General features: G+C 49.7%; 2 protein-coding genes and 1 long non-coding RNA gene across 5 annotated transcripts in view; 2 read left to right on the top strand and 1 right to left on the bottom strand.

The window, feature by feature from the left end:
* HIF3A (hypoxia inducible factor 3 subunit alpha) overlaps nucleotides 1–9715 on the top strand; it is a 66053-nt gene extending 56338 nt beyond the window's left edge. For all 3 annotated transcript variants that reach the window (XM_083753777.1, XM_083753778.1, XM_083753776.1), the window contains exons 13-15: nucleotides 566–677; nucleotides 1752–1857; nucleotides 2795–9715. In XM_083753777.1, the coding sequence (XP_083609903.1) occupies nucleotides 566–677; nucleotides 1752–1857; nucleotides 2795–2946 (370 nt within the window). In that variant the 3' untranslated portion in view covers nucleotides 2947–9715. The remainder of the gene's footprint in view (nucleotides 1–565; nucleotides 678–1751; nucleotides 1858–2794) is intronic.
* LOC310851803 overlaps nucleotides 1–24968 on the bottom strand; it is a 153057-nt gene that overhangs the window by 1229 nt on the left and 126860 nt on the right. The gene's annotated exons all lie outside the window — the stretch shown is intronic.
* Nucleotides 21121–24968, top strand: part of PPP5C (protein phosphatase 5 catalytic subunit) — a 35966-nt gene continuing 32118 nt past the window's right edge. Inside the window, 3 exon segments of the mRNA XM_083753903.1 lie at nucleotides 21121–21404; nucleotides 21406–21462; nucleotides 21464–21641. Coding sequence (XP_083610029.1) covers nucleotides 21150–21404; nucleotides 21406–21462; nucleotides 21464–21641 — 490 coding nt within the window. The 5' untranslated portion in view covers nucleotides 21121–21149.

The following is a 24968-nucleotide window of genomic DNA, read 5'->3' as shown; positions in this document are numbered from 1 at the left end:
GGGGAGGATGTTGGATTATAGTTTTAAAGTCCTGTTCTTTGTGCCCGCGCTACATCCTGTTTTTATCTGTGAGCCACCTTGAGTTCCGCCAGGGAAAAAGGTGAGGTAAAGGTAAAGGGACCCCTGATCATTTAAGTCTAGTCGTGGCCGACTCTGGGTTTGCGGTGCTCATCTCGCTTTATTGGCCGAGGGAACAGGCGTACAGCTTCCGGGTCATGTGTCCAGCAGGACTAAGCCGCTTCTGGCGAACCAGAGCAGTGCACGGAAATGCCGTTTACCTTCCCGCTGGAGCGGTACCTATTTATCTACTTGCACTTTGACGTGCTTTCGAACTGCTAGGTTGGCAGGAGCAGGGACTGAGCAACGGGAGCTCACCCCGTCGTGGGGATTCGAACCGCCGACCTTCTGATCGGCAAGTCCTAGGCTCTGTGGTTTAACCCACAGCTCCACCTGTGTCCCATAAAAAAGGTGGGGTATAAATGAATAAATAAACACATAGGTAACTTTGTCTGGGCATCATCTCATATCATCTTTCTCCCACCTCCTTCCATTGTTCACCCAACAGGGCCCGGGAGCTGAGCGTGGAGGAAGAGAGAGATGTCTTCCTGGAGGCGGGGCTCCCTAAGCGCACCCGTGGCCTGGAGCCCGATGGCTTTCTGATGCCCTCCCTTAGCCTGGTAGGTGCTGAAATTACCCGTCCATAGGAGGGAGCGAAGCCTCTTCCAATCCATTTCCACCAAAGCTCCCTCCTGCCCAGATCACAGAAGGCTCCTTTGCGAGGAACCTCTTTCCTTTCTGTGGCTCGGTGGGAGGGCGTCTGCTTGGCATTCAGAAGTTTCTCGGTTCAACTCCCGGCCTCTCCAGGTGGGGCTGGGAGAGATCCACTGCCTGAAACCCCAGAAGAGTCACTTTTGACCTTGCCCATTAGGTGTCTAAAGGTAAAGGGACCCCTGACAGTTAGGTCCAGTCATGGCCGACTCTGGGGTTGCGGCGCTCATCTCACTTTACTGGCCGAGGGAGCCGGCATACAGCTTCCAGGTCATGTGGCCAGCATGACTAAGCCGCTTCTGGCGAACCAGAGCATTGCACGGAAACGCCTTTTACCTTCCCACCAGAGCGGTACCTACTTATCTACTTGCACTTTGAGGTGCTTTTGAACTGCTAGGTTGACATGAGCAGGGACCGAGCAACGGGAGCTCGCCCCGTCGCGGGGATTCGAACCGCCGACCTTCTGATCGGCAAGTCCTAGGCTCTGTGGTTTAACCCACAGCGCCACCCGCGTCCCCTCCATTAGGTGTTATGGCAGGGTTAAATCTTGTGTTGGCTGTGGGCCTCTGGTCCCAGCAGTGAATGGCAGCGCGCAGTCAGACCGAGCAGGATTTGACCCTCGTTTATCAGCTGTATAGGATCCCTTGTTAAGTAGATGGGGTTGGGAAAATACTCCCTTTGTGCGTGCAATTCTGAGACACACTCCTCTCAAAATCAGGGGTGCATCAGAACCTCCAGCTGAAACAGGATTTTTACACCACTGTTTCAGCAAAGGGGATCTATGGACCCCTCTGCTAAAGTTGGGGGAAGAACCGTTCCCTTTCAAGGTGCTTTGAAGACCCAACTCTGGGATTTCAAAGCACTTTTTACACAATGCCACGGTAACACCATGTGGTCGGCAGGCGGACCGTCCGCCCACCTGCCTACCCAGATGGACCGGTGCCCTGGCTTGACCTAAACTTCCTATGCCCCCCCTCCCCCAGGGTTTCCTGCTGAGTGTGGAAGAATGTTTGGATGCCAGGTCCGAGCGGGGTTTTGGGGGCACCGTGTCCCTGGGCAAGAAGCTTCTGTCGCTGGAGGAGCCAATGGGTGAGTATTGTGCAGTTCTGATGGGGTGAAGCAATAAAATATTTGAGGGGGGCCGGGCTCTCCCAAAGTTGACGGGCACTGCCATTCAAATGATGTGTGCCTGCCACGTCCTGCAGTCGATTACGTGGGTGGCGCTTACTTGGGGCCCCCAATATGTATGTCCCCCAGAGGAACTTACGGTCTTCAAACAAAAACATCCTGAAGGTCCCGGGCCACAGAGAGGTTAGGCTGGCCTCAACTAGAGCCAGGGCTTTTTCGGTTGTGGCCCCGATCTGGTGGAACGCTCTGTCACAAGAGACCAGGGCCCTGCGGGACTTGACATCTTTCCACAGGGCTGCAAGACAGAGCTGTTCCACCAGGCCTTTGGTCAGGGCACAGCCTGACTCCCTCCTTTGGCAATCTTCACAGAACTTTAGCCTAACGGTTGCCATCAATTTGAGTTGAATTAATTTTATAATGAAATGATTTTAGAATGTTGTACTATTTTATTGTTGTTAGCCGCCCTGAGCCTGGCTTCGGCTGGGGAGGGCGGGATATACATAAATAATTATAATTATTATTATTATTATTATTATTATTATTATTATTATTATTATTATTTCATTCAAGTCAGCACCCCAATACCTTCTGAAGACCCCATCTTTTTTTAAAAAAAACAGCAATGAGTTGTATCATCGCTAGGATTTCCGCTTGTACAGCGTGGCTTTCCCTCTTCTCCTCCCCCCTAAAGCCCCCCTAAATCTGTTCTTGGGGTTCCTCCAACCCTCCAGAGCAGATTTGAGAAGGGGAGGAGGGAGGAGAGTTTGGTGAGCGGATACCCTTGCGCTGAGGGGGGTGCGTGGACCCGGGTGCCTCCCAAATGGACGAAAACCACCCTCCTCTCTCCTGACTCCTGGCCTTTTCTCTCCCTGTCTGGGTCTCCCTCCTTTCTCTCCAGGCCTCCTGGGGGACATGCTGCCATTTGTGGTGGACGGACCAGCCCTCTCTCAGCTGGCCCTGTTTGATGGTGAGGATGAGGCCTCCGTGCAGAGTGGGCAGCATTTCCAGCTGGGGGAGGAGCTCCTGGTGGAACTGGACCAGGCCACCTGAGGTGGTGGCCCCCCCAACTGCCATCGCCGCCGCAAAACCTTCACGCCGCACTCCTTCTCCGCAGATGGGACAAAACCAGAACCAAACCCCACTCGAAATCACCCATGAGAGGCAGAGGAGGGGAGGGGGGCCCCTCCTTTCCCTCCCCTCCTCCTCTTCCAACCGTCCCCCCCCCACCCGAACGCCCTGCTCTCTCTCTCTCTCTTTGCCTCCCCCCACCCCCAAATCTCCGCCGGCGTCCTTTGAACTCTTCCTACCTCAGTCCTGTCCTCATCGGGCAGCCTCTCCTCTCCGGAGACGGCGAGGGAGGAAGGCTTAGCCGAATTTAGGAGCCTGCGTTCATAGGGACTGTCCCCCCCCCACTCCAAACCAGCTCCCCCCCCAAAAAAAGTATTGGTGCTTATGTATCCTTTTCTCCTGAGATAGGAATCTGAAGTTGGGTGGAAGGAAAGGAGTTGGGGGGGCCCATATTAAGCCTACACACGGCAAGACTCCGTTCTGTCAAATCCCCCAAATTGAGAGGAGAGTCGGGGCGAAGGGATGGTCAGGGGTTGGAGACGGGGGTGTCGCTCTCCCCTGAGAAACGAGGGAGGCAGGGCGATGCCTGGATGTGAAGGAAGCTGCCCCTCCACTGGGACCCTTCTGCTGGCTTCCATCATGAGTTCACCCATTCCAGAAGGAACTGGGACCACCCAAACATTGGAGGCAAACTTTAGGGTTGGGCGGCACTGGGCTTGCTCTTGCACCGCCAAGACTTAGGGAGGGAGCAGCTGAATCACTGCTCTTGCTTCTCTGACGTCTCAGAATCCTTCAGGGGAGCCTCTTTGGTGACAGCGCCGTAGTCATTTACCTCCCCATAGCTCTTGCCTCGTGAAAGAGATTCGGGAGCACTTCTGGGGAAGAAAGTTTTGGGTGTTATTCAAGCACCCCTGGCCCCCTTGTTCTAGATCGTCCGGACCCATTTCCCCCCTGGAAGTGGCCCAAAACTTAAAAGAGATGGAAATGGATTTCTCCCAGAGGAGAGGAAAGTAACCATGGTGCTCTGGCCGAATTTTTCGACCCGCTTTTAAGGTCTGTTTACGCTTATAAAAAGAGGCCGAAATGTTTCTGGTGGTCGAGTGACCACGAGTTTTAAAAGGTCTAAAAACTTGAACGTATTGTACAGGGAGCAGAGAAATATTTTCTTCTTAAAAACAAAAAACAAAAAAACCCTATTAATTTTTTTTTCAAAAAAGAGATGGGATTCTATATCTTGCTCCTGCCTCACCAGATATATTTCTAATTTTTAGTAAGTCCTTCCTCCCCCCCTCCGCACTTTGTCACTACTTAGGGGTGGTTGGGTTGCTTTTTTGGGTGGGGGGAAAATTTGTTGAATCCTAAAAATGGGTGAGATCAGTGCAGGCCACTCCCCTCCCCACCCCCCACCCCACTCTCACAAACCTTGGCACCGAAAAAGGTAGGTTTCTAACCTGACAATAGCCACAGGTAGCTGGGCAGTGGATGGTGATTTTGAAATTCTAAAAGGAAAGTTTAAGGAGCCTAGATGTTGCTTTCACAATCTTGGAACTTTTAAAGACAATCTTTAGAAAGTTCCTGAATTTGAAATGGGGTGGGGTGGGGAGGCTGACCTATTTTTAAAAAAAATAGGATTGGGATCTCGCCACAAAGATCACATTGGTTCTTAAACAAAGTAAATTTGAACTGCAATCAGCCTAAATATAGGTTGCCAGGAAATGGCATTTTTGCCAATAAGTTCTACTTAAAACAGGGTGGAAAAGGACATTTGAAAGAGGAAACCTCCCTCTTTCTCTTGTTTTTTTTTTTTTTGCCCCCTGATCCTGAACGCGTTTACACGTTAAGACTTAACTTCTGAGTAGCTGTGTACAGGACTGAGATTCCACCCTTCACTCTTGCTTTTTTTTAAAAAACAGCCTGATCTTGCACGTTTACTCAGAAGTAAGCCCCCATGGTGCTCACTGGGCTTACTTTGTTTCTGGGTTAGCATGCCTAGGATTGCAGCTTTAGTTGCATCATGCGCTGTCAGCATGGAAAGGTTGGTCATTCTTGGCTGCTGCGAAAAATAAAAGGCAGAAGTTTTTTGTGGTAAGACTCGCAAAACCCCGTGACTTGAAGCGACGCAAACGCTCGCATTCGGCACCAATTTTTCCTGTTTTCGCGCTTAAAAATGAGCTACTTTTCCATTCTGCCCAAAGAGGAAGAGTTCTGCGTAACTCGAAACCTTGCATAATTCCTGCACTAGCAAACGTCGCCTAAGATTGAATTGCCTTACCTCTTTTATACCCTTTTGGTATAAAAGGCCACCGTAGTGTTAGCTGGCGCTCATAGTAGGGTTGCTAAACATTTTAGGAGGGATGGGGCTTCCTCGGCCTCTTTAATTATTACCCAGAAAAGAGAATATTGGCAAGTGCAGCTTCCTCAACCCTTGACCGGTTGGGGAAACCTCACTAGCTAGGATTCCCCCCATCGACACCATTCTTAAAATCACAGGAACCCTTTTCCCACAGGAATGCTGGCGGCCGCCTAGTTGAAAGCCCGTGTGGTGGGAAAATTTTCCCAGTAGTCTCCAATTTAAAAACAAAAACCTCTTTCTCTTTTCCTTCTTTCTTTTTTCTTTAAAAAAACCCCCTGACAATTCAGTTGCTTAGCCCTTGACGCTGTTACTTTAACCACAACTTTTAGGGGTTCCGTGTCTGTTTTTTTATTTTTAATTGGGTTTTAGACCCGGTCCCAAGCCAGGCTTAATCACTGCAGCTCACTTTCCCTGTCCCTGCAGTCCAGAGCCCTCGGATGTGAAAACAGGAGCGTAGGAGACCGTGCAAGTCAGTGTTTTGCACGGCCGTCTGTGTCTGTACGTGTGTGTTTGTGTATGCCAGCCTGGCTCACAGCCTAAGCTGAGGGCGTAGCAGTTTTCCAGGGAGAGAGCCGCTCTCTCGACACCCCCACCCCCCAAAAAAAGCTTTCCTTTCTCTTTCTGCTGCATGCCTCACTCCCCCAAGATCCCAGAGCAAATCCTGGGACCCCACTCAGAAGTAGGAGTAGGCTGGAGGCCCTATAGCAGGGGTCGGCAACCTAAGGCCCAAGGGCCACAAGCAGCCCACGGGGGTCGTTTAACCGGCCCACGAACCGAGCCGCCCACTCGGCGAGTCCCTGTGTGCTTCGCTAAACCGGCGCACCACAGAGACTTGCTTTTGCGGCGCTGGAAATCACGCCGGAAATCGCATCTGCGCAGAAACAGATGGTGAAAATCGCGATCCGGCCCATGGAGGGATCTCACCGGCCCAGGCAAGGTACACCTTGCCGACCCCTGTCCTACAGAGAGGAAAAGGAGATTTGGGACATTGCGGGTCCCCTGGGGTCAGCCTCTGCGTTCAGATCTTGCACTGACCCACTGCAGGAAGAGGCGGAGGGGTAGGGGTGACTATTTAATTCAGAAAGTTTGATTTAGACAGAGAATCTGGCAAGTATTTGGCGGGGACCCCTGCTAGGGTGATGCCCGTTTTGCAAGAATGCCTGCGATGCCAGGATCGGGACCCTTGTCACCGAGGCGGGTGGGGAGTCAAAAGAGTGCACTCTCTCTCTCTCTCTCTCTTTCTTTCTTTCTTTCTTTCTCTCTCTCTTTCTTTTCTTGACGAGCCGCAATGAGAATTGCAGTCTGAGAGGGACGAATAGCTGCCCTTGAAACCACTTTTGCCTCGTCCGCCATTCACCTGTGCCTTCTCGTTACACCAGCACCAAAAAAGAGAGCGAGCGAGCGTCCTATACGTAGATAAACACACACATCATACGGGGGTGGGGAGAGGGAAGAAACAAAACGCCCAACCCTCTCCGATATCTTCCGCGTTGGTGAGGGCAACCGTGAGTGGCACGGGGAGAATGGGGGGTGGGGGGAAACGGGCTGCCGTTTCCCCCGGGTCTGCCCCCCACCCCTGCCCCCCGAGCAAGGGGAAAGAGGAGGTTGGGGAGGAAACCGCCCCCTATGCAACTGCCTCTCTATTCCCAAACACCCCTTCCTCTCCCTGCGTACAAACCTCGTGCCAACTTCCAAGCAGGGAGGTTGGCGTCGCAGTGGCGGGGAGTGGAGAGGTGGGTAGGAGTTGCAGACGTAAGGCACCGAGATCTAACAACGCAGACTGTTCAATTTCATTGCGAGCAAAACGCACACACAGAGACACACACGCACACGTATATACATAGATATTGCATACACCACACACGTGTAGAGAGACACAAAACGCACCGATACCTGCACACAAGCATGCGCAATCTCACAACGATGGGCCGCGTTTGGCCCAGGCAGCTCTTTTCTCCGAAAGCCGCAGTTGACCACACGCACAGAACAATAGAATTCCCAAGCCGGGTGAAGAACACAGGATGTTGCGTCTATCTTTTCTCCTTTTAATTATTGCGATGGTTCTAATTGTTGTTCTTCTGATTCCTGACCCGTCGTCGTTTTCCCCTCCCTCCCTTAACCTGTTTTCGTTGTGTTCCTTTTTTCCAAGAGACTTTGGTGAAACGACTATGGCACCACCCTTTTTATTATGATTAATGTCGTCGTTCTGGTAGGGTTGTAGCTGTTTTTCTTTTTTATTTCCTCGTCCGCCCCAAAGCCTGGCGCTGCGCCCTCTGCCGCCCCCTCCTTCGAATTTTAACAAGTCCTGCTACTTTTGTAGAGGGAAGGGGGGGGAAAGAAAGGAGGGCAAGAGGGGTCGTGTCTCTTTCGTTCCTGTGACCAGCACTCGTTCCACAAAACCTCAACCCCCAACCCGCTGTTGTTTTCCTACAGGGCGGCTTCTCCCGCCCGCTCAGTGGCATTCCTGGCGCGGCAGACCCGGGCCACGCCCTGCTTCCCCGGGGACGTACCATGCGGACCACGCATGAGGTGCTAAACTATACACGCAAAAGCTGTGACGTCCTGTCCCCGGTGGTGGTTCTTTGAAGGCCACGCTGTGGCCGTGGTGCTCTCTCTTCACGCCTCCCTTCCACCTGCGATGGCTGCAAGCCCGGCTCCTCCGCCCTCACTCAGCTCTCTGACCTCGTATTGGCAACGGGTAGCCATACCCAATTGCCGTGGTGCTCAGCTCACTTCCTTGTCCCTCCGTCTGTGTCTCACGCACGCACACTCAAGGGGGTTTCGCCAGGCAGCTGGCAGCCAAAGAGCCGGCGAGGCTTTAAAGCCCGCGCAGAAGGCAGAATTTCGGCAGGGACGTGCCTGCAGGTTGCAACATGGGGAAACTGCATGCAGGAGGAAGCTGCCAGCCAGTGTTGGTAATGCTAGGGCAGCTTCGTATGAAGCCCTGTAACTCAACTGCGATCGCAGGGCCGCGACAGGAAGAGGCGTGCTTGAATTCTGCCTTCTGTGTAACTCAACGCCACGAGCGCCTTTTCAGGGTCCAGGCCTGGCCACCCGGGAAGGGTGTGCCCTTGCCGAATCGTCCATCGCTGCCGCCGTGCAGCCCGATGAAGGCGACCCCTTACCCAAAGACCGCCACGCTCTGTCTCCAGCGGCAGCTGCAGAACCGCTGGAGAGGCCCCGGTGCTCCACCCCTCCGGTTCGCGGACGGGGCGGCTGGGCCGCTCAGAGGCTGTGGCCCCCTTCCCTCCCTCCCTGTAACTGTTGCGCTGCTTACCGGGCCGCACAACAGCGCCCTCCCTGTGGCCAGTCGTGGCGTGCGTGGGCCCAGCCATCTTGCCGGGAAACCCTCGAAGGAGAACCCGCCGCGTTTTGCCGCGGCGGTCAATGCACACTTTTGCAAGAGACACAACCGCCTCCCCTCCGCATGCTTACACACGCACATTGCTCCCTGCCCCAGCGTTTGTCATGGCCGGCCAGCACGGAATGGAAAATTCAGTGGCGTACAAACTGTCTCCTGAGGAACCGCCTTCTGAAAGGCCCCTCAGAGAGAGCGATAATAAGAGGACAAGCATTCCTGAATGAAAACCTGCCTGCCAGTTCTGACCGCCCCCCTGCACCAGTAGCGCATAATGTTCTGAGGCACACTTGGTTCAGCTTCGGCGATAATGAGGCCCACGAGTTCTGATCGGGGCTGTGCGTGGCATCGATCGCGTGCCTTGGGACGTAGAACCAGAATCGTGGGCGAACTGGAGAGGATTCCCTGAAGGAAGGGAGCTTTCGGGTGGTGGTGAGGGGAATCGCAGAACTGAAATCTTTGATAAGGTCAGGGCCTTGCAGACTTGAAAACAGAGGCCCACGGTGCTTAAAACTCCTTTATCTGGGATTGCATCCATTGTTAACAGTACTCGGGCCCGTCCATTTAGTAGAACTTAAGCCAGCTACAAAACGCATTCTCCAGCAAGCCAGCAAGCTTTGACTTTACGCCAAAACCGAGGCGGCGTTTCCTGGGGCCGGATGAGAACTGAGCGGTGCCACTCCCAATGAGTCCCTTCTGCTCTCGGGCGGGAAGCGGTCGGTCTGGCAGGCAGGTCAGTCTGCGTGGGCCATGAAATCGGTACTCCAGCCTATTGCCAGAAGTGCTGACTGGCTATGACAAAGGGGTGTAGGAAGGAGTCCTTCAGAGGGGAGCACATTGTAGCAGGCTTCAGCGTCTGTAAAGGCTTTGGGGATTTGTTTATATATAATTTTTTTTTAAGAAAAGAAGAAATCTATATATTGTTCCCTCTACCCTTGTGTGTGGTTAATTTTTCCCCTCTCTGTGGCGGGATCAGATTTGCCCCCTGCCTCGTCTGTATCTATCGCTGTTGTGAAACATAAAATACGTCTGGTAACATACAGGACAGTCTCTGTGTGTCTTTTTTCCCCACACACAAAAAAAGGTTTACCGAATGATAAGGGACGAATGCTGGTTGAGCAAGCCACTTCAAGGGGGAAGGGGGCAGGTTGAGAGTGATGGGTCTGGGTCACGACCCATTAAAGAATTGGCCCATAAAATCCCAAAACTTTGCAACCAACCACACGGGAAAATTAGGATTAGCATTTTTTGGGTTGTCATTTTAGACGTTCGCTAAACAGCTTCTCATATTTACACTTCAGACACTTCTTTCATAATTATGATTACCCCTTTAAATTATTTCCAGGGGGGGTGTCTCTATTTCAGGGGGGGAAACAACAGCCAAGAATGTAGCTGTACTTTAAAAGACTTCTTCGTTATGGTACGAGCTTTTGTAGACTACAGTACATCAGTGTTAACCTGGCCTGCTGGCAGACACATTGTTTTTTGGGCAGGTGTGGATTGGGAATGGCGAGGGAGTGAAATGAAATGCAGAAAGTACATTTAGATAGTGATCATTTGCAGAATCTTTGATAACACAGCCATCTTAGCATTGGCTTGCCAATTAAGCCATGGGAGTGTGATAAGAATCAGTTATCCTGGTTCAATCTGCAATTGATAGCGTTTACCCTTAGTTTGAATTACAATTGAGCAGTTCACATTCGTGATTTCAAGTCGTTGCTGGCTAAGGACGCTCTGTCTCTTGGCTAAATTCAGCATTTCTGAACAGGTACATGTGCTGTGAAAACAAACGATCAGAGCGTCAGTCTTGCAGTTTTTAATAGCTTGCAAGAAGACCCGTCGTAAGTAGTATATGATATGAATCATAAAATGACAAGAACAATCTTTATTACGGTCCAGAGACCCAACAAATCATTACAAAGCAATACACAATTCATACAGCCTACCTCCAGGTTAAACAAGCATTTTGTTCAGAATATAGGGATCATTGGTTCTTGCAACCACCGATAAAAACTTTGCCACTGCTAATGTTCTAGCATTTGTCTGGTCTTCCAATAGGAACCTGACATAGTGAGCCTCTGATTTTCCCGGGAAAGGTACCAGCAAGGGTAGTATCAGTTCAGCCCTGGTTTGCTCATATTTTGCACAGTTCAACAAAATATGTTTTATGGAATCAATGTCTTGAGCACACGAGCAAAGTCTGTCCTGGTAGGGAACTCCTCTCAACCTGCCATCCAACACTGCAGAAGGAAAGACGTTTAGTCTGGCTTTGGTGAAGAGCCTTCGATAGTTTGGTACTGTCAGGTTTTTAATGTAAGATGTTAACTTAAAGACATGCCCATATTGTACTCCTACTGCCAGCGGACTACAGCCTGCATGTGATCGAGATCGCAAGTCACTGTGTGGATTGAATCATAAAAAGTGCAAGAAGAATAAAATCATTTTAACTTTTTCAACATTTTAACAGCGTAAAACTAAAGAATTCATTTGCTTGCTTTTTCTCAAATTCTGCACTAATAGCAAGCAAGATACGAGTTGGTTGTTTAGTGCTGCATATAATCTGTTGCAAGTACCTTAGAGATCGTTTGATCGAAAGGCCGGATCGTAGAAATGGAGGTTGACCAACCTTTGGGCACATTTTGAGAGTTCTGTGGGTGCCAGTCACAAAATTGCTGCAATGGGGATGAGGCATAACATACTGTGGCTGTTGGTTGCATATGTGGGCATAACACAAAATTAAGGGAGAACCAGCCCTGGCAACCCTACGCTTACCGCGAGAAGTCAACTGTGCCCTCCTGATCCCGACTGTGTGGAACCTGGGATCACACAATACAGTGGTACCACGGGTTAAGTACTTAATTCGTTCCGGAGGTCTGTTCTTAACCTGAAACTGTTCTTAACCTGAAGCACCACTTTAGCTAATGGGGCCTCCTGCTGCTGGCGCCTCGCCGCCGGAGCCCGATTTCTGTTCTCATCCTGAAGCAAAGTTCTTAACCTGAAGCACTATTTCTGGGTTAGTGGAGTCTGTAACCTGAAGCGTATGTAACCTGAGGTACCACTGTATTGGTTTTATGTGCACACATTAAAGGTATTGCTGTCTAGTAGCAAGAGGAAACATTCCTCTGCACAGAAAGAGTACCAAAAAGGAACACAAGCGAACAACAAAGAACCTGCACCAGCAACGCTAACACCAAACCCTCCATATAGTAAGTAAAATAAAAACATTGTCACCCGAGCCCCAGCCATCTTTTCCCCCCTCCACCTCTTTCCCCCTTTTCTTCCCAATGTCTCAGCAAATGAAACTGATTTGTAAAAAGGTTACATGGGAAAAAGAAATACGAGAGATATTGCAAACATTTTTGTAAATCAAGAAAATCTTTAATAATAATAACAATAATAAAAGAAAGAGTACCAAAAATACAAGAAAGAGTACCAAAAACATGCTTGCCAATTAAACTAAATAGCTCCAAGAAATTTTGCTCCATAACTTTCTAGGAGGACTGGATACTTACATACATACAGTGGGTACCTCTGGATGCGAATGGAATCCATTCCCGTGCCCCGTTCGCATCCTGAAGCGAACGCAACCCACGTCTGCGCGGGTCGCGATTTGCCGCTTCCTCACATGCGTGTGACATCATTTTGAGCGTCTGCACATGCGTGAGTGGCAAAACCTGGAATTAACACGCTCCATTACTTCTGGGTCACCACGAAGTGCAACCCGAAAGGGCTTAATTTGAAGCGACTTCAGCCCAAGGTTTGACTGTACTGTACAGTCATACCTCGGGTTACAGACACTTTGGTTGTGCAATTTCGGGTTGCGCACCACGAAGTACTGGAATGGGTTATTTCCAGGTTTCGGTGCAGAAACGCTAAATCACGCTTTGCGCATGTGCAGAAGCGCCAAATCGCAACCCACACGTGCGCAGACACTGCGCTGCGGGTTGTGAACGTGCTTCCCCCACGGATTACGTTCACAACCCAAGCGTCCACTGTACATATATATGTGTGTGTGTGTGTGTGTGTGCATAGATAGATAGATAGATAGATAGCTTTCACTTGGGCACCAGTGAAAGCCTTTTACAGGAGCCAGTTTGCCAGCCTCTGATTTAAATTCACAAAATAGATAAGCTTTAACATGGATAGCTAAACACGGGGCGGGGGTAGGATTTGTGGTTAAACACATGGCATTCTCACCGTCTATCCCATATTCCACCACAGTTTCCAAAACCCAGCACACGCAAGCAGGGTGATGCATAATTTTCCAAGTATGACGTTACCATAAGCCGCTCTGAGCCCGGCCTTGGCTGGGGAGGGCGGGGTATAAATAAAATATTATTATTATTATTATTATTATTATAAACAGATGCAGAAGCCGCCGCCAGCCCTTTGAGGCGGGGCTGGCGTGCGGGACTCTGTGGAAGTCGGCTTTGACATTCTGTAACGGCACGGCTCGTGTCTGGCTCAGATCTAAATCCTGCTCTGGGAAGGCAGCGCAAGGGAAATGAGTCACTGGGTCATTGGAAACGGAGCCAGAGCAACTGTCATTGAATGCAGTGGGGGCTGGGGGGTTGATCCTGCCCTTGAGAGTGTCTGGCTGCAGCATACAACCCAGACAGTACTTTTTTGAAACAGGTTCTTCTAAGGAACCATAGTGTCCTGGTCCCGGGGGGAAGGTTACCATTGACGTAGTCGAGCTCCGGTCCTGGGTCACTAGCCTGGAAACAGTTCACAAGGAGCAGGGCGAGGTACGAAGCAGGAAGCCGGGCGGAGACAGGAACACTGGAGGGTCAGGTCTGGGTCCAGGCAGGAGCAGGTACTCAACGACGTTGCTCCCACAACCTGGGACCGGGCTGACTGGCCTTTATCTTCTCTGAGGCCAGGGGCGGTCCCGGCCCCCAGGAGACCCGCCTCTCCTGGCCTTAAGGCGAGCACTCCTCCTGGGAGAAACCAGTTCCCTTCGCCTCTCTGCCCTGAGCCTCTGCAGTTCAGGAGAGGCTGAAGGGTTACTGGGCCCAGGGGGAGACTCACCTGTAGGTACTGAGTCCTCAACCACCTCTGGAGCCAGAGTGCATTCACCTGGTGCCTGCTCCTGAGGATCCGGCACAGGTGCAGGCGCTTCAGAATCAAGGCCCTGCCCCAGTTCAGCCGGCCCTGGAGGTAGGCTGGGATTCCTCCGGTTCAGCCTCTGAATCGGATTCCCAGGCCATCACACATAGAATTGTAGAGTTGGGACCCCTGTGGTCATCTAGTCCAACCCCCTGCAATGCAGGAATCTCAACTAAAGCATCCCTGACAAATGGCCATCCAACCTCTGCTCAAAAACCTCCAAGGAAGGACAGTCCACAACCTTCCCGAGGGAGATCTTTCCACTGTCAAACAGCTCTTACTGTCAGAGCGTTCTTCCTGATGTTTAGTCAGAATCCCCTTTCTTGTAACTTGAAGCCATGGGTTCGAGTCCTACCCTCCAGAGGAGGAGGAGACAAGCTCGTTCCCTCTTCTGTGACTGCTATGCAGTGGTACCTTGGTTCTCAAACTTAATCTGTTCCAGAAGTCCAAAACCAAGGCGCACTTTCCCATAGTAAGTAATGGAAAACGAATTAATCTGTTCCAGACTTTTATAAACAACACTTAAAACAGCCATATTTTAACATGAATTTTGCTATCTAACAAGACCATTGATCCATAAAATGAAAGCAATAAACAATGTAATTATTATTATTATTTATTATTATTATTATTATTATTATTATTATTATTATTATTATTATTATTATTTATACCCTGCCCATCTGGCTGGGTTTCCCAAGCCATTCTGGGCGGCTTCTAACAGAACACTAAAATACAATAACCTATTAAACATTAAAAGCTTCCCTAAACAAGGCTGCCTAGAGAAGTCTTCTAAAAGTTTGGTAATTGTTCTCTTTGACATCTGGTGGGAGGGCGTTCCACAGGGCGGGTGCCACCACCGAGAAGGCCCTCTGCCTGGTTCCCTGCAACTTGGCTTCTTGCAGCAAGGGCACCCTCGGCGCTGGACCTCAGTGTCCGGGCAGAACAATGTACTGCAGTCACACAATCAATCAGTCAATCAGTAGCTGAACTGGATTCTACACAGCCACAAAAACAAAAAGAGCCGCAAAAACAAAAATTCAAAATAAATAGCGAAAACAGAGAGACATCAGCGTAACACTCAAAATAGAAGTGTGGTACTCAAATCGGAAGTGTGACACTCAAAACGGAGCACGTTCAGCTTCCCAAAAAAGTTTGCAAACTGGAACACTTCTGGGTTTGCAGTGTTTGGGTTCCAAGTTGTTTGAGTACCAAGGCATTTGAGAACCAAGCTGGGCTGGGCCTCAGGATAACCCATGAAACGTGGTCCAGGACCAGTCCAGAATCTGAAGGTTCCTCTGGGAGTCAGTCCAACAGGGCCAAGGCAGGACATGAGGCAGAAAACCAGGCAAGGTCAGGCAGTTTCTGGCAAACAACAATGTTGCTCCCGCAACCTGGGGCAGGGTCCGACACAGCCTTTTATATTTATCGGGGTAGCGGCCGGTCCTGATCCCCTGGCGACTCACCTCCCTGTTTCGCCCAAAGGCGAGCACTCCTCCTGCGAGTACTCAGGTCTCTCCTCTTGAATGCAACAAAGTACAGTGGTACCTGGGGTTAAGTACTTAATTCGTTCCAGAGGTCTGTTCTTAACCTGAAACTACCCTGAAGCACCACTTTAGCTTATGGGGCCTCCTGCTGCTTCTGCGCCACTGGAGCATGATTACTGTACTCATCCTGAAGCAAAGTTCTTAACCCGAGGTACTATTTCTGGGTTAGTGGAGTCTGTAACCTGAAGCATATGTAACTTGAAGTGTATGTAACCCGAGGTACTACTTTAATCTGGAGCTAGGGCAGGCTCAGGCCCCTGACTCGGCCCAGCTGGTGTTTGTTGCAAGGGAACCTGTGCAGACTGGGACTCTTCAGGATCAGGCCCCAGACTTGGTTCAGGTGATGCCTGAGGCAAAGGATCCGGTGCGGACTGAGACTCCTCTGGTTCCAAGTCCGAGCCTGAGTCCCAGGCCATCTGCCCTTGCCCCCTCTCTGCTCACCAACCCCACCTGTTACCAGACCTAACACGGACACTGGCACCAGAGCCTACAATAAACCCAGATGCCAACTTTGCTGCCACATACACCCAGACAACACCATTACTGGCCCCAACAACATCACACATACCATCTCGGGACTATTTAATTGCTCATCGTCTAACATTTTGTATGCCATCAAATGCCAACAGTGTCCTTCAGCTCTCTATATTGGACAAACAGGCCAGACCTTACGGCAAAGAATAAACGGACATAAATCGGACATCAGGAATCACAAGACAGAGAAACCAGTAGGAGAACACTTCAATCTCCCAGGACATTCTATACAAGATCTCAAAGTAGCTGTTTTACTACAAAGGAATTTCAGAAATAGACTGGAAAGAGAAGCTGCTGAATTGCAACTTATCACCAAACTTAAAACCATGGAGACACCTGGTCTGAACAAAGACCTTGGATTCTTATCTCATTATACATGACAAAGCCATTTTTCACCTTCTCACCCCTTGCTTTTTCCTGTAAGACCTATTGCAGTCGTTAAGAGTCGTCAACAGGCTCATCACAGCTATCTGCCAATCACCCATTCCCACCAGCCTTCTGAGTAATACCCCTCCCCATCTTCTCACTATATAGAAGGGTCTGGAAACTTCTGTTTCAGGTTCCCTGCTGTTATACTGAGCCAAAAGGCTTTCCTTTGCCCTGCATCTCAAAAAATGACCTTTTTTTACGCTTTAACAAGGTAAAGCGACCCCTGACCATTGGGTCCAGTCGTGGCCGACTCTGGGGTTGCGGCGCTCATCTCGCTTTATTGGCCAAGGGAGCCGGCGTACAGCTTCCGGGTCATGTGGCCAGCATGACCAAGCCGCTTCTGGTGAACCAGAGCAGCACACGGAAATGCCATTTACCTTCCTGCTGGAGCGGTACCCATAGGCGCCGACTCCATGCGGCCTGAGGGGGCCCGAGCCCCCTCAAAAATTCGTTTCGGGGGGCTCTGCCCCCCCAATAATTTAAGAAAATTATTAGTTATATTATGCTTTGTAAAATGACAAAATTATGTTGGTATTTTTTATTTTCCTTGTTTGACGATAGTTACCTTTTAAAATACATTCAGTAATGAGTTAAAACAAAGCCACTCCCGATCTAGAGAGGGGGTGGGGTTGTGGGCTCTCGACCCATCAACAATCTCGCGGGGCTGGCGTCAGCCCCGCGAGAAGCGGGGATTCCCCCTAGCTCATTAATATTCACCGCCCACGGCGGCAGCCAATCGGCTGCCGCAAAGGGCGGGCCCTCACAGGTTCACTTAAGGTTGGGGCAGCCCGGGGCTCGCCCCTTTCGTTCCCCCAGCAGCAGCGGTTTGGAGGTCTTGGGCCCCCCCCAATATTTTTTATAAGTCGGTATGGGGCCACGCCCCCCCAAGATTTTTTATAAGTCGGCGCCCCTGGCGGTACCTATTTATCTACTTGCACTGGTATGCTTTCAAACTGCTAGGTTGGCAGGAGCTGGGACCGAGCAACGGGAGCTCACCCCGTCATGGGTTTTGAACTGCCGACCTTCTGATCAGCAAGCCCTAGGCTCTGTGGTTTAACCCACAGCACCACCCGTGTCCTTTTTTTTACGCTTTGCCCAGTACAGTGCTTTGAACTGGGCTGGCAGCCAGTGCCAATGACAGAGCACCCATATAACATGGTTCTGTCACCCAGTCCCAGTAGGTTATCTTGCTGCATTTTGGACCAACTGAAGCTTCCAGATCATTTTCAAAGGCAGGCTCACATCTAACATTCACAACAGTTAACTGTATTGGCACAGATGGTTCATAACTTACTGTATGTAGTGTTTATGTTCCGGGGATTGTGTGTAAAGCCAAAATTGTGTATAGTCAAAACAACCCCAGAACCACCCCTCCACAACCATCCGTACATTTCTGAAGCTGGCGCGCTGAGCTAGCCTTCCCCCCCTCCACGCAGGGCAGAGATCTTTTTTAAGCTCTGGGAGGATCCCATTCAGAAATAGCTTTTAAGCTCTCTGCCTCGTGTTTAATTTGTGTGATTGCAGCCGGCAAGCATGTAAAGATGTGATTGTGCAAATTAAAGTTGCAAGTTGACCATATGTGCAATTTGCAAGGGAAGGAAAATGGATTTTATATGGTACGGACTAACAGGAATACAGCCAAGCTTTATGTTGTACAAAATGGGAACCCGTCATTCTCCTCCCCACCCAAATAATTTTTACTTATTTTCCAAATTATTACAAATCAAACAAAATTGTTGTTGTTGTTGTTTAGTCGTGTCCGACTCTTCATGACCCCATGGACCAGAACATGCCTTCCACTGCCTCCGCAGTTTGGTCAGACTCATGGTAGCTTCCCAACCATCTCGTCCTGTCGCCCCCTTCTCCTTGTGCCCTCCATCTTTCCCAACATCAGGGTCTTTTCCAGGGAGTCTTCTCTTCTCATGAGGTGGCCAAAGTCTTGGAGCCTCAGCTTCAGGATCTGTCCTTCCAGTGAGCATTCAGGGCTGATTTCCTTAAGAATGGATCAGTTTGATCTTCTTGCAGTCCATGGGACTCTTCTTCAGCGATCAGCCTTCTTTATGGTCCAGCTCTCACTTCCATACAGTGGTGCCTCGCAAGACGAAATTAATCCATTCCGCGAGTCTCTTCGTCTTGCGGTTTTTTCATCTTGCGAAGCACGGCTATTAGCGGCTTAGCGGCTTTAAGAAAAAGGAAGCAAACTCGCAAGAACTCGCAAGACGTTTCGTCTTGTGAAGCAAGCCCATAGGGAAATTCGTCTTGCGGAATGACTCAAAAAACGGAAAACTCTTTCGTCTTGGGTGTTTTTCGTCTTGCGAGGCATTCGTCTTGCGAGGTACCACTGTACATCACTACTGGGAAAACCATAGCTTTAACTTTGTTGACAAGGTGATTTCTCTGCTTTTTAAGATGCTGTCTAGGTTTGTCATTGCTTTTCTCCCAGGAAGCAGGCGTCTTTTAATTTCGTGACTGCTGTCACCATCTGCAGTCATCATGGAGCCCAAGAAAGTAAAATCTCTCACTGCCTCCATTTCTTCCCCTTCTATTTGCCAGGAGGTGACGGGACCAGTGGCCATGATCTTCGTTTTTTTGATGCTGAGCTTCAGACCATATTTTGCGCTCTCCTCTTTCACCCTCATTAAAAGGTTCTTTAATTCCTCCTCACTTTCTGCCATCAAGGTTGTGTCATCTGCATATCTGAGGTTGTTGATATTTCTTCCGGCAATCTTAATTCCTGTTTGGGATTACTTTAATACAATTTCTTAAAATCAGGTTTCCCGCTTCTGTTGCAAACATGTCAATCATTTCCTCCCATAGCCGCATCATATCTTACTGAATGTCCAGTTGATTCTTCACTTGTCGTTAGTCCATTCTTGCAGCTGACCACATTCCTCTGCCCTTACAAACAGCAGAAGTGGTCATTCTCCATCCTGGATAAGGCTGCCTACACTATCGTTTCTTAATGGAGCTGGGAATTGTAGTTTCCAGGATTCTTTGGGGGAGGCCATGTGCTTCATATGTTTGGGGTGTACGCAGCCTTAGGTGGAGCTTAATACTTGCAGGAACGTAATTAGTTTGCAATTTTCACCTTGAGTCCTGGAGGCTACAAGATCTGCCCTACTTTTATGTATTTTTACCGTTCGGTTTCCCCCCTCGCATGATTTAACAGCTGTGGAGAACTCAGAAAGGTTCCTCGCTGTTTTGCCCCTTTGCAACCTTAAGAAGGGTCAGAAGGTGGAGACACAGAAACCTGAGCAGGAAATAAATGTATGTGCCACACAGCACATAGTTCAACAACAGAATGAACTCGTGACGGCCACCAACTTGGACAAACAGTGGAGGTGCTGTTCTTACTACATTTTAATCACATTGTGTTGCTTTACTGTTATTATAGCGATATACTTAATATATATTAGATATCTATTGTTGTTGTTTAGTTGCTTAGTCATGTCCGACTCTTCGCGACCCCCTGGACCAGAGCACTCCAGGCACTCCTGTCTTCCACTGTTTGGTCAAACTCATGCTGGTATCTTCGAGAACACTGTCCAACCATCTCGTCCTCTGTCGTCCCCTTCTCCTTGTGCCCTCCATCTTTCCCAACATCAGGGTCTTTTCCAGAGAGTCTTCTCTTCTCATGAGGAGGCCAAAGTAGTGGAGTCTCAGCTTCAGGATCTGTCCTTCCAGTGAGCACTCAGGGCTGATTTCCTTCAGAATGGAGAGGTTTGTTCTTCTTGCAGTCCATGGGACTCTCAAGAGTCTCATCTAGCACCAGAATTCAAAAGCATCAATTCTTCAGCAATCAGCCTTCTTTATGGTCCAGCTCTCACTTCCATACATCACTACTAAGAAAAATATCTATATATTATTTAGATATCTATATCTTTATAATATATAGATATCGATATCTAATATAGTAATAGATATATGCCTAATGGATATTAATATATAGTATTAAAAATGATCTGAATATATTGCTATAACAATAAAGCAACACAATTCATATTTTGTACGCTGCTGTGGAATCCTTTAGGACGAATGCTTTCTCCAATAAAAAAAACAGCGTCCGATTTATGATTTAGATCCCCCCGCATGCGTCGTTCCGCAGGATCTCCCTATTTGCACTGATCCTCCCCCTCCGCTGTGTTCCAACGCAAGTGACGCGCTCAGAGGACGACAGGCCGTCCCCTGCCAGCTGCAAATAGGCACGGGCCAATGACATTCCACCTCGCTCTCGAAGCCGGCCTGTCCTAACAAAACCAAAAAAATTCCTTCCAGTAGCACCTTAAAGACCAACTAAGTCAGTTCTTGGTATGAGCTTTCGTGTGCATGCACACTTCTTCAGATACACTGAAACAGGAAACTGGAAAGAGAAGCTGCTGAATTGCAACTTATCACCAAACTTAAAACCATGGAGAAACCTGGCCTGAACAAAGACCTTGGATTCTTATCTCATTATACATGACAAAGCCATTTTTCACCTTTTCACCCCTTGCTTTTTCCTGTAAGACCTATTGCAGTCGTTAAGAGTCGTCAACAGGCTCATCACAGCTATCTGCCAATCACCCATTCCCACCACCCTTCTGAGTAATACCCCTCCCCACCTTCTCACTATATAGAAGGGTCTGGAAACTTCTGTTTCAGTGTATCTGAAGAAGTGTGCATGCACACGAAAGCTCATACCAAGAACTGACTTAGTTGGTCTTTAAGGTGCTACTGGAAGGAATTTTTTTGGTTTTGACTATGGCAGACCAACACGGCTAGCTATCTGTAACTGTCCTAACAAAGCAACCAATCGTGGCTCTCCGGGCACCGCCGCAGCCAATCGCGTAACGCCTCCTTCTTAGGCTGCCGGCCTATGACGGCGTGGGCTCCGCCTCCATTCGCCCTGGAGGACGCTCTAGGCCGGGGTATGAGGCAGGAATCCCCTCCGCTCCACTCTCTGTGGTCGAGCGCGTCGCTCAGGCCCCGCCTCCTCGGCGCGAGAGAAGGGAAACCACCAGGATTCCTCCCAGCTTCGGTTCTGCGCATGGGCGCCGAACCTTTTCCTCCGCACGTCAGTCAAGTGACGTCCCCGCCGGCTCCGCCCCCCGCTCCGCGCTCTTTTCCTGTTTAGGTGCCTGTTTGCGACCGCCGCGCTTGACGGCTGGTGGGCTCTCTCTCCCCCTCCTCCCTTTGCTCGCTGGTTGTCAGGGCGGCTCGCTTTACGGCCCGGCGGCGATGGCGGAGGGAGAGCGGGCGGAGAACGGCGGCGGCGGCGGGAGCTCCGGGCGGCCGCCTCAGGAGGGCGAGCCGGGGGCGCTGGAGCGGGCCGAGGCCCTCAAGACGCAGGCCAACGACTTCTTCAAAGGTAGCGGCCGGCAGGGAGGAGGAGCCGTGAGGGGAAGGGGGCGGGGCACCTAGAGGGAGGAGGGGAGGAGCCGGAGGAAATGAGGCGGAGTCAGGAGGGAGGAGCCGTGGAAAGGGGGCGGGGTTTGCCAGAGGGGAGGAGCTAATGAGGGGCATCTGAGTGAAGAGGTGGCCAGTGGGAGGGCTGGGCTGCTTGTGGGGAGGGGGCTTTTTGATTAGAGTTAGGGGGTCCCAATGTGGGGAAATCAAACCATCCTTAGGGAAATCAGCCCTGAGTGCTCACTGGAAGGACAGATCCTGGAGCTGAGGCTCCAATACTTTGGCCACCTCATGAGAAGAGAAGACTCCCTGGAAAAGACCATGATGTTGGGAAAGATGGAGGGCACAAGGAGAAGGAGACGGCAGAGGAGGAGGTGGTGGGACAGTGTTCTTGAAGCTACCAGCATGAGTTTGACCAAACTGCGGGAGGCAGTGGAAGACAGAAGTGCCTGGGATGCTCTGGTCCAGGGGGTCACAAAGAGTCGGACACAACTAAATGACTAAACAACTACAACAATGTGGGGAAAGAGATGGGGGGGTGGAGTGAGGGAGGGGCCTCCTGTGCCACCCATGGGGGCTTGTTGCATGAGAGAGGACTAATGAGGGGGAGCATTAATAATAATAAAAAAATTATTTGTTTATTACATTAATTTCCTGCCTTCTCCAAAGAGCTCAAAGTAATCTGCATGGCTCCTCCCCTTCACCCTCCCACACTTTCCGTTGAACCCCAACAACAACAACAACTCTGTGAGGTAGGTCAGGCTGAGAGGCTGCCGCTGGCCCCCCAGGTCATATCCAGTGAGCTTCCTGACCAAATGGGGATTTGAACCCTGGTCCTAGTCCAGAGCTCATAATCTGAGTGCCTCCGCTCTGAAGGAGTGTCTCCACCCCCATCGTTCTGCCCGGACATCGTTCTGCCTTCTTGGCAGTTCCCTCGCTCCGAGAAGCCAAGTTACAGGGTACCAGGCAGAGGGCCTTCTCGGTAGTGGCACCCGCCCTGTGGAACGCCCTCCCATCAGATGTCAAAGAGAACAACTACCAGACTTTTAGAAGACATCTGAAGGCAGCCCTCTTTAGGGAAGCTTTTAATGTTTGAGGGATTACAGTATTTTAATATATTGTTGGAAGCTGCCCAGAGTGGTTGCGGAAGCCCAGCCAGATGGGCGGGGTATAAATAATAAATTATTATTATTATTAAATGTTGAATATAAAAAAGGACACATTTGCCAACTTCCGCTTTTAACCATGGAACGCTATGATGACTCTTATTTTACACACCTGTGAAAAAGAGGACGTGTCCTGGAAAAGGAGGACATATGGCAACCCTAACACTGGCTCCATTTGTCGGAGGAGGAGGTTTCGAGGATGATGCTCCCTTGGGATGTGTGTAGGGAGGGGGGGCTCAGTCAGTGAGGGAGGAAGTATGAAACATGTCCGGGTTGGTTGTCCGCAAGATGGGGCTCATGGGGTAGAGGGCATAGAATCATAGTATTGGGAAGGATCCCAAAGGTCATCCAGCTCAACCCCGTTGGCTGAGCTGTGAATTCGGCTGCAACAGCATCCCCCTGATAGGAAGCCAGAGAGCTCCTGCCTTAGAAACTTGCAGTAAAAGGGAGCCTATCACCTTCTGAAGTACATTATTCTGCTGTGGAATAAGCTCCTGCTGTCAAATGGCTCTTTCCAGTCTTCAGTTGGAGTCAACCATGTTTGTAATTGGAACCCATTGGATATTGCAGCAAAGCAAAGGGCTTAATTGTGGCTTGGAAGGAAGAAGAGTCCTCTTGGGGCAGAGTGACTTATGGGAACACAGGTCTGCCTACAGTGGGCTTCTTGGAAGGTTTTTTTTTTAGGGTTGTTGGTGGGTTATCTGTGGTTCCATGGGGGAGAAGAAGGGTAGTTAAAGGGACCATGTCATATTGGAGAAACATGTGCAGAAGTATGTGCTTCACATGGGGATTTAAAGGTGAGATGTGCTGGACAGCCGGGCAGCCACCACTTCCCTTGCTTCCCGCAAGGGAACAAATAACTCTCTGTGACTTGAATGTGTGAAATTAGCCATACTTGGGTGCTTGATGTCTCCTAGGTAGAAAAAACGCCAGGCAAATTACAGGTTAATGGTCTTCCTTCCTCCCTGTTACATTAAAGCTATTAATTGCAAGCAAGTAGACTTTCAACTTTCCATCCCATGACACACGGTCTGTCCACTAGAATGATCTATTCAGGGGTGGGAAGCATTGTGATCAATTTGCAGGATTAGCATTCAAAGGGATCCTAATCTCTGGAGGTGGCAGCAGATTTGCAAAGTTTTTGCATTGCTGAACAGCAGGCTGGATCCACAGCACCCAGTGAGGAAGTACTGTAGATGGCCTTGTTGAAGAAGTTTTCTCCCCAATAACTTTCTTAGGAGGGTTACAGATAGGTAGCCGTGTTGGTCTGCAATAGTCAAAACAAAATTAAAAAATTCCTTCCAGTAGCACCTTAAAGACCAACTAAGTTAGTTCTAGGTATGAGCTTTCGTGTGCATGCACACTTCTTCAGATACTTCTTTTCTTAGGAGGGTTGAATCTAAGATGAATGGGGAAATTCTGGCTGAGTAAGTGGGTGGAGGTGTGCTGTTTAGGAGAGTGTAAAGGAGTGACCCAGATTATTAGAGCAAGTGTGATAGCTCAGGTGTAGAACATCTGCTTGGCATGCAGAAGGTGCCAGGTTAAATCCAGGTGAGTCTGGGAATGTCTCCTGCCTGAAATCCTGGTTTGCCATTGCCAACCAAGACTGGGCTACATAGACCAATGATCTGACTTGGACCATCTTCCCATTTTGGGATATGGCAGAATGGGGTTTCCTTCAAGTAGGCCTCTATCAGCTCTTGTTCTTAAGCCTCCAACACCTTCCTTGACACCAGGCTCTTAAAGATGGATTTGGGAGGCTTTTCTGCCTTCCCGCAGCCATGATGCTTAACCTTTCGTTGTGCCCTCGGGTCACATGATGACCAACTCTGTAATTAAACAATCCAGGCCTCTTGGACTCTGTTGCATTTGGTAGAACCTCTGCCAACTTTCAGAATATGGTTCTCCTTTAATCCCCTGTGATGTTGGCTCATGCCCTGAAACAAGATGTTTTTATAGCCTCGTAATTCTGGCGTCTACGGATCCATGGAGACAAGTGAGGGCAGCTTCACATATATGGAAATGTGCACATTTCTCTCTATTTTCTGGAGTAATTCTGTCTCTTTATATTTTGTCAAATAAGCTGCGGTAACTTGCCCCACATTCGCATGTTTGGTTATTTC

Source organism: Podarcis gaigeae (assembly GCF_964106915.1).
Source record: "Podarcis gaigeae genome assembly, chromosome: 8".
In the NCBI taxonomy this organism is placed as follows: Eukaryota; Metazoa; Chordata; class Lepidosauria; order Squamata; family Lacertidae; genus Podarcis; species Podarcis gaigeae.
Note: the sequence above shows the minus strand (reverse complement) of the source record. Positions and strands in the feature narration are given on the sequence as shown.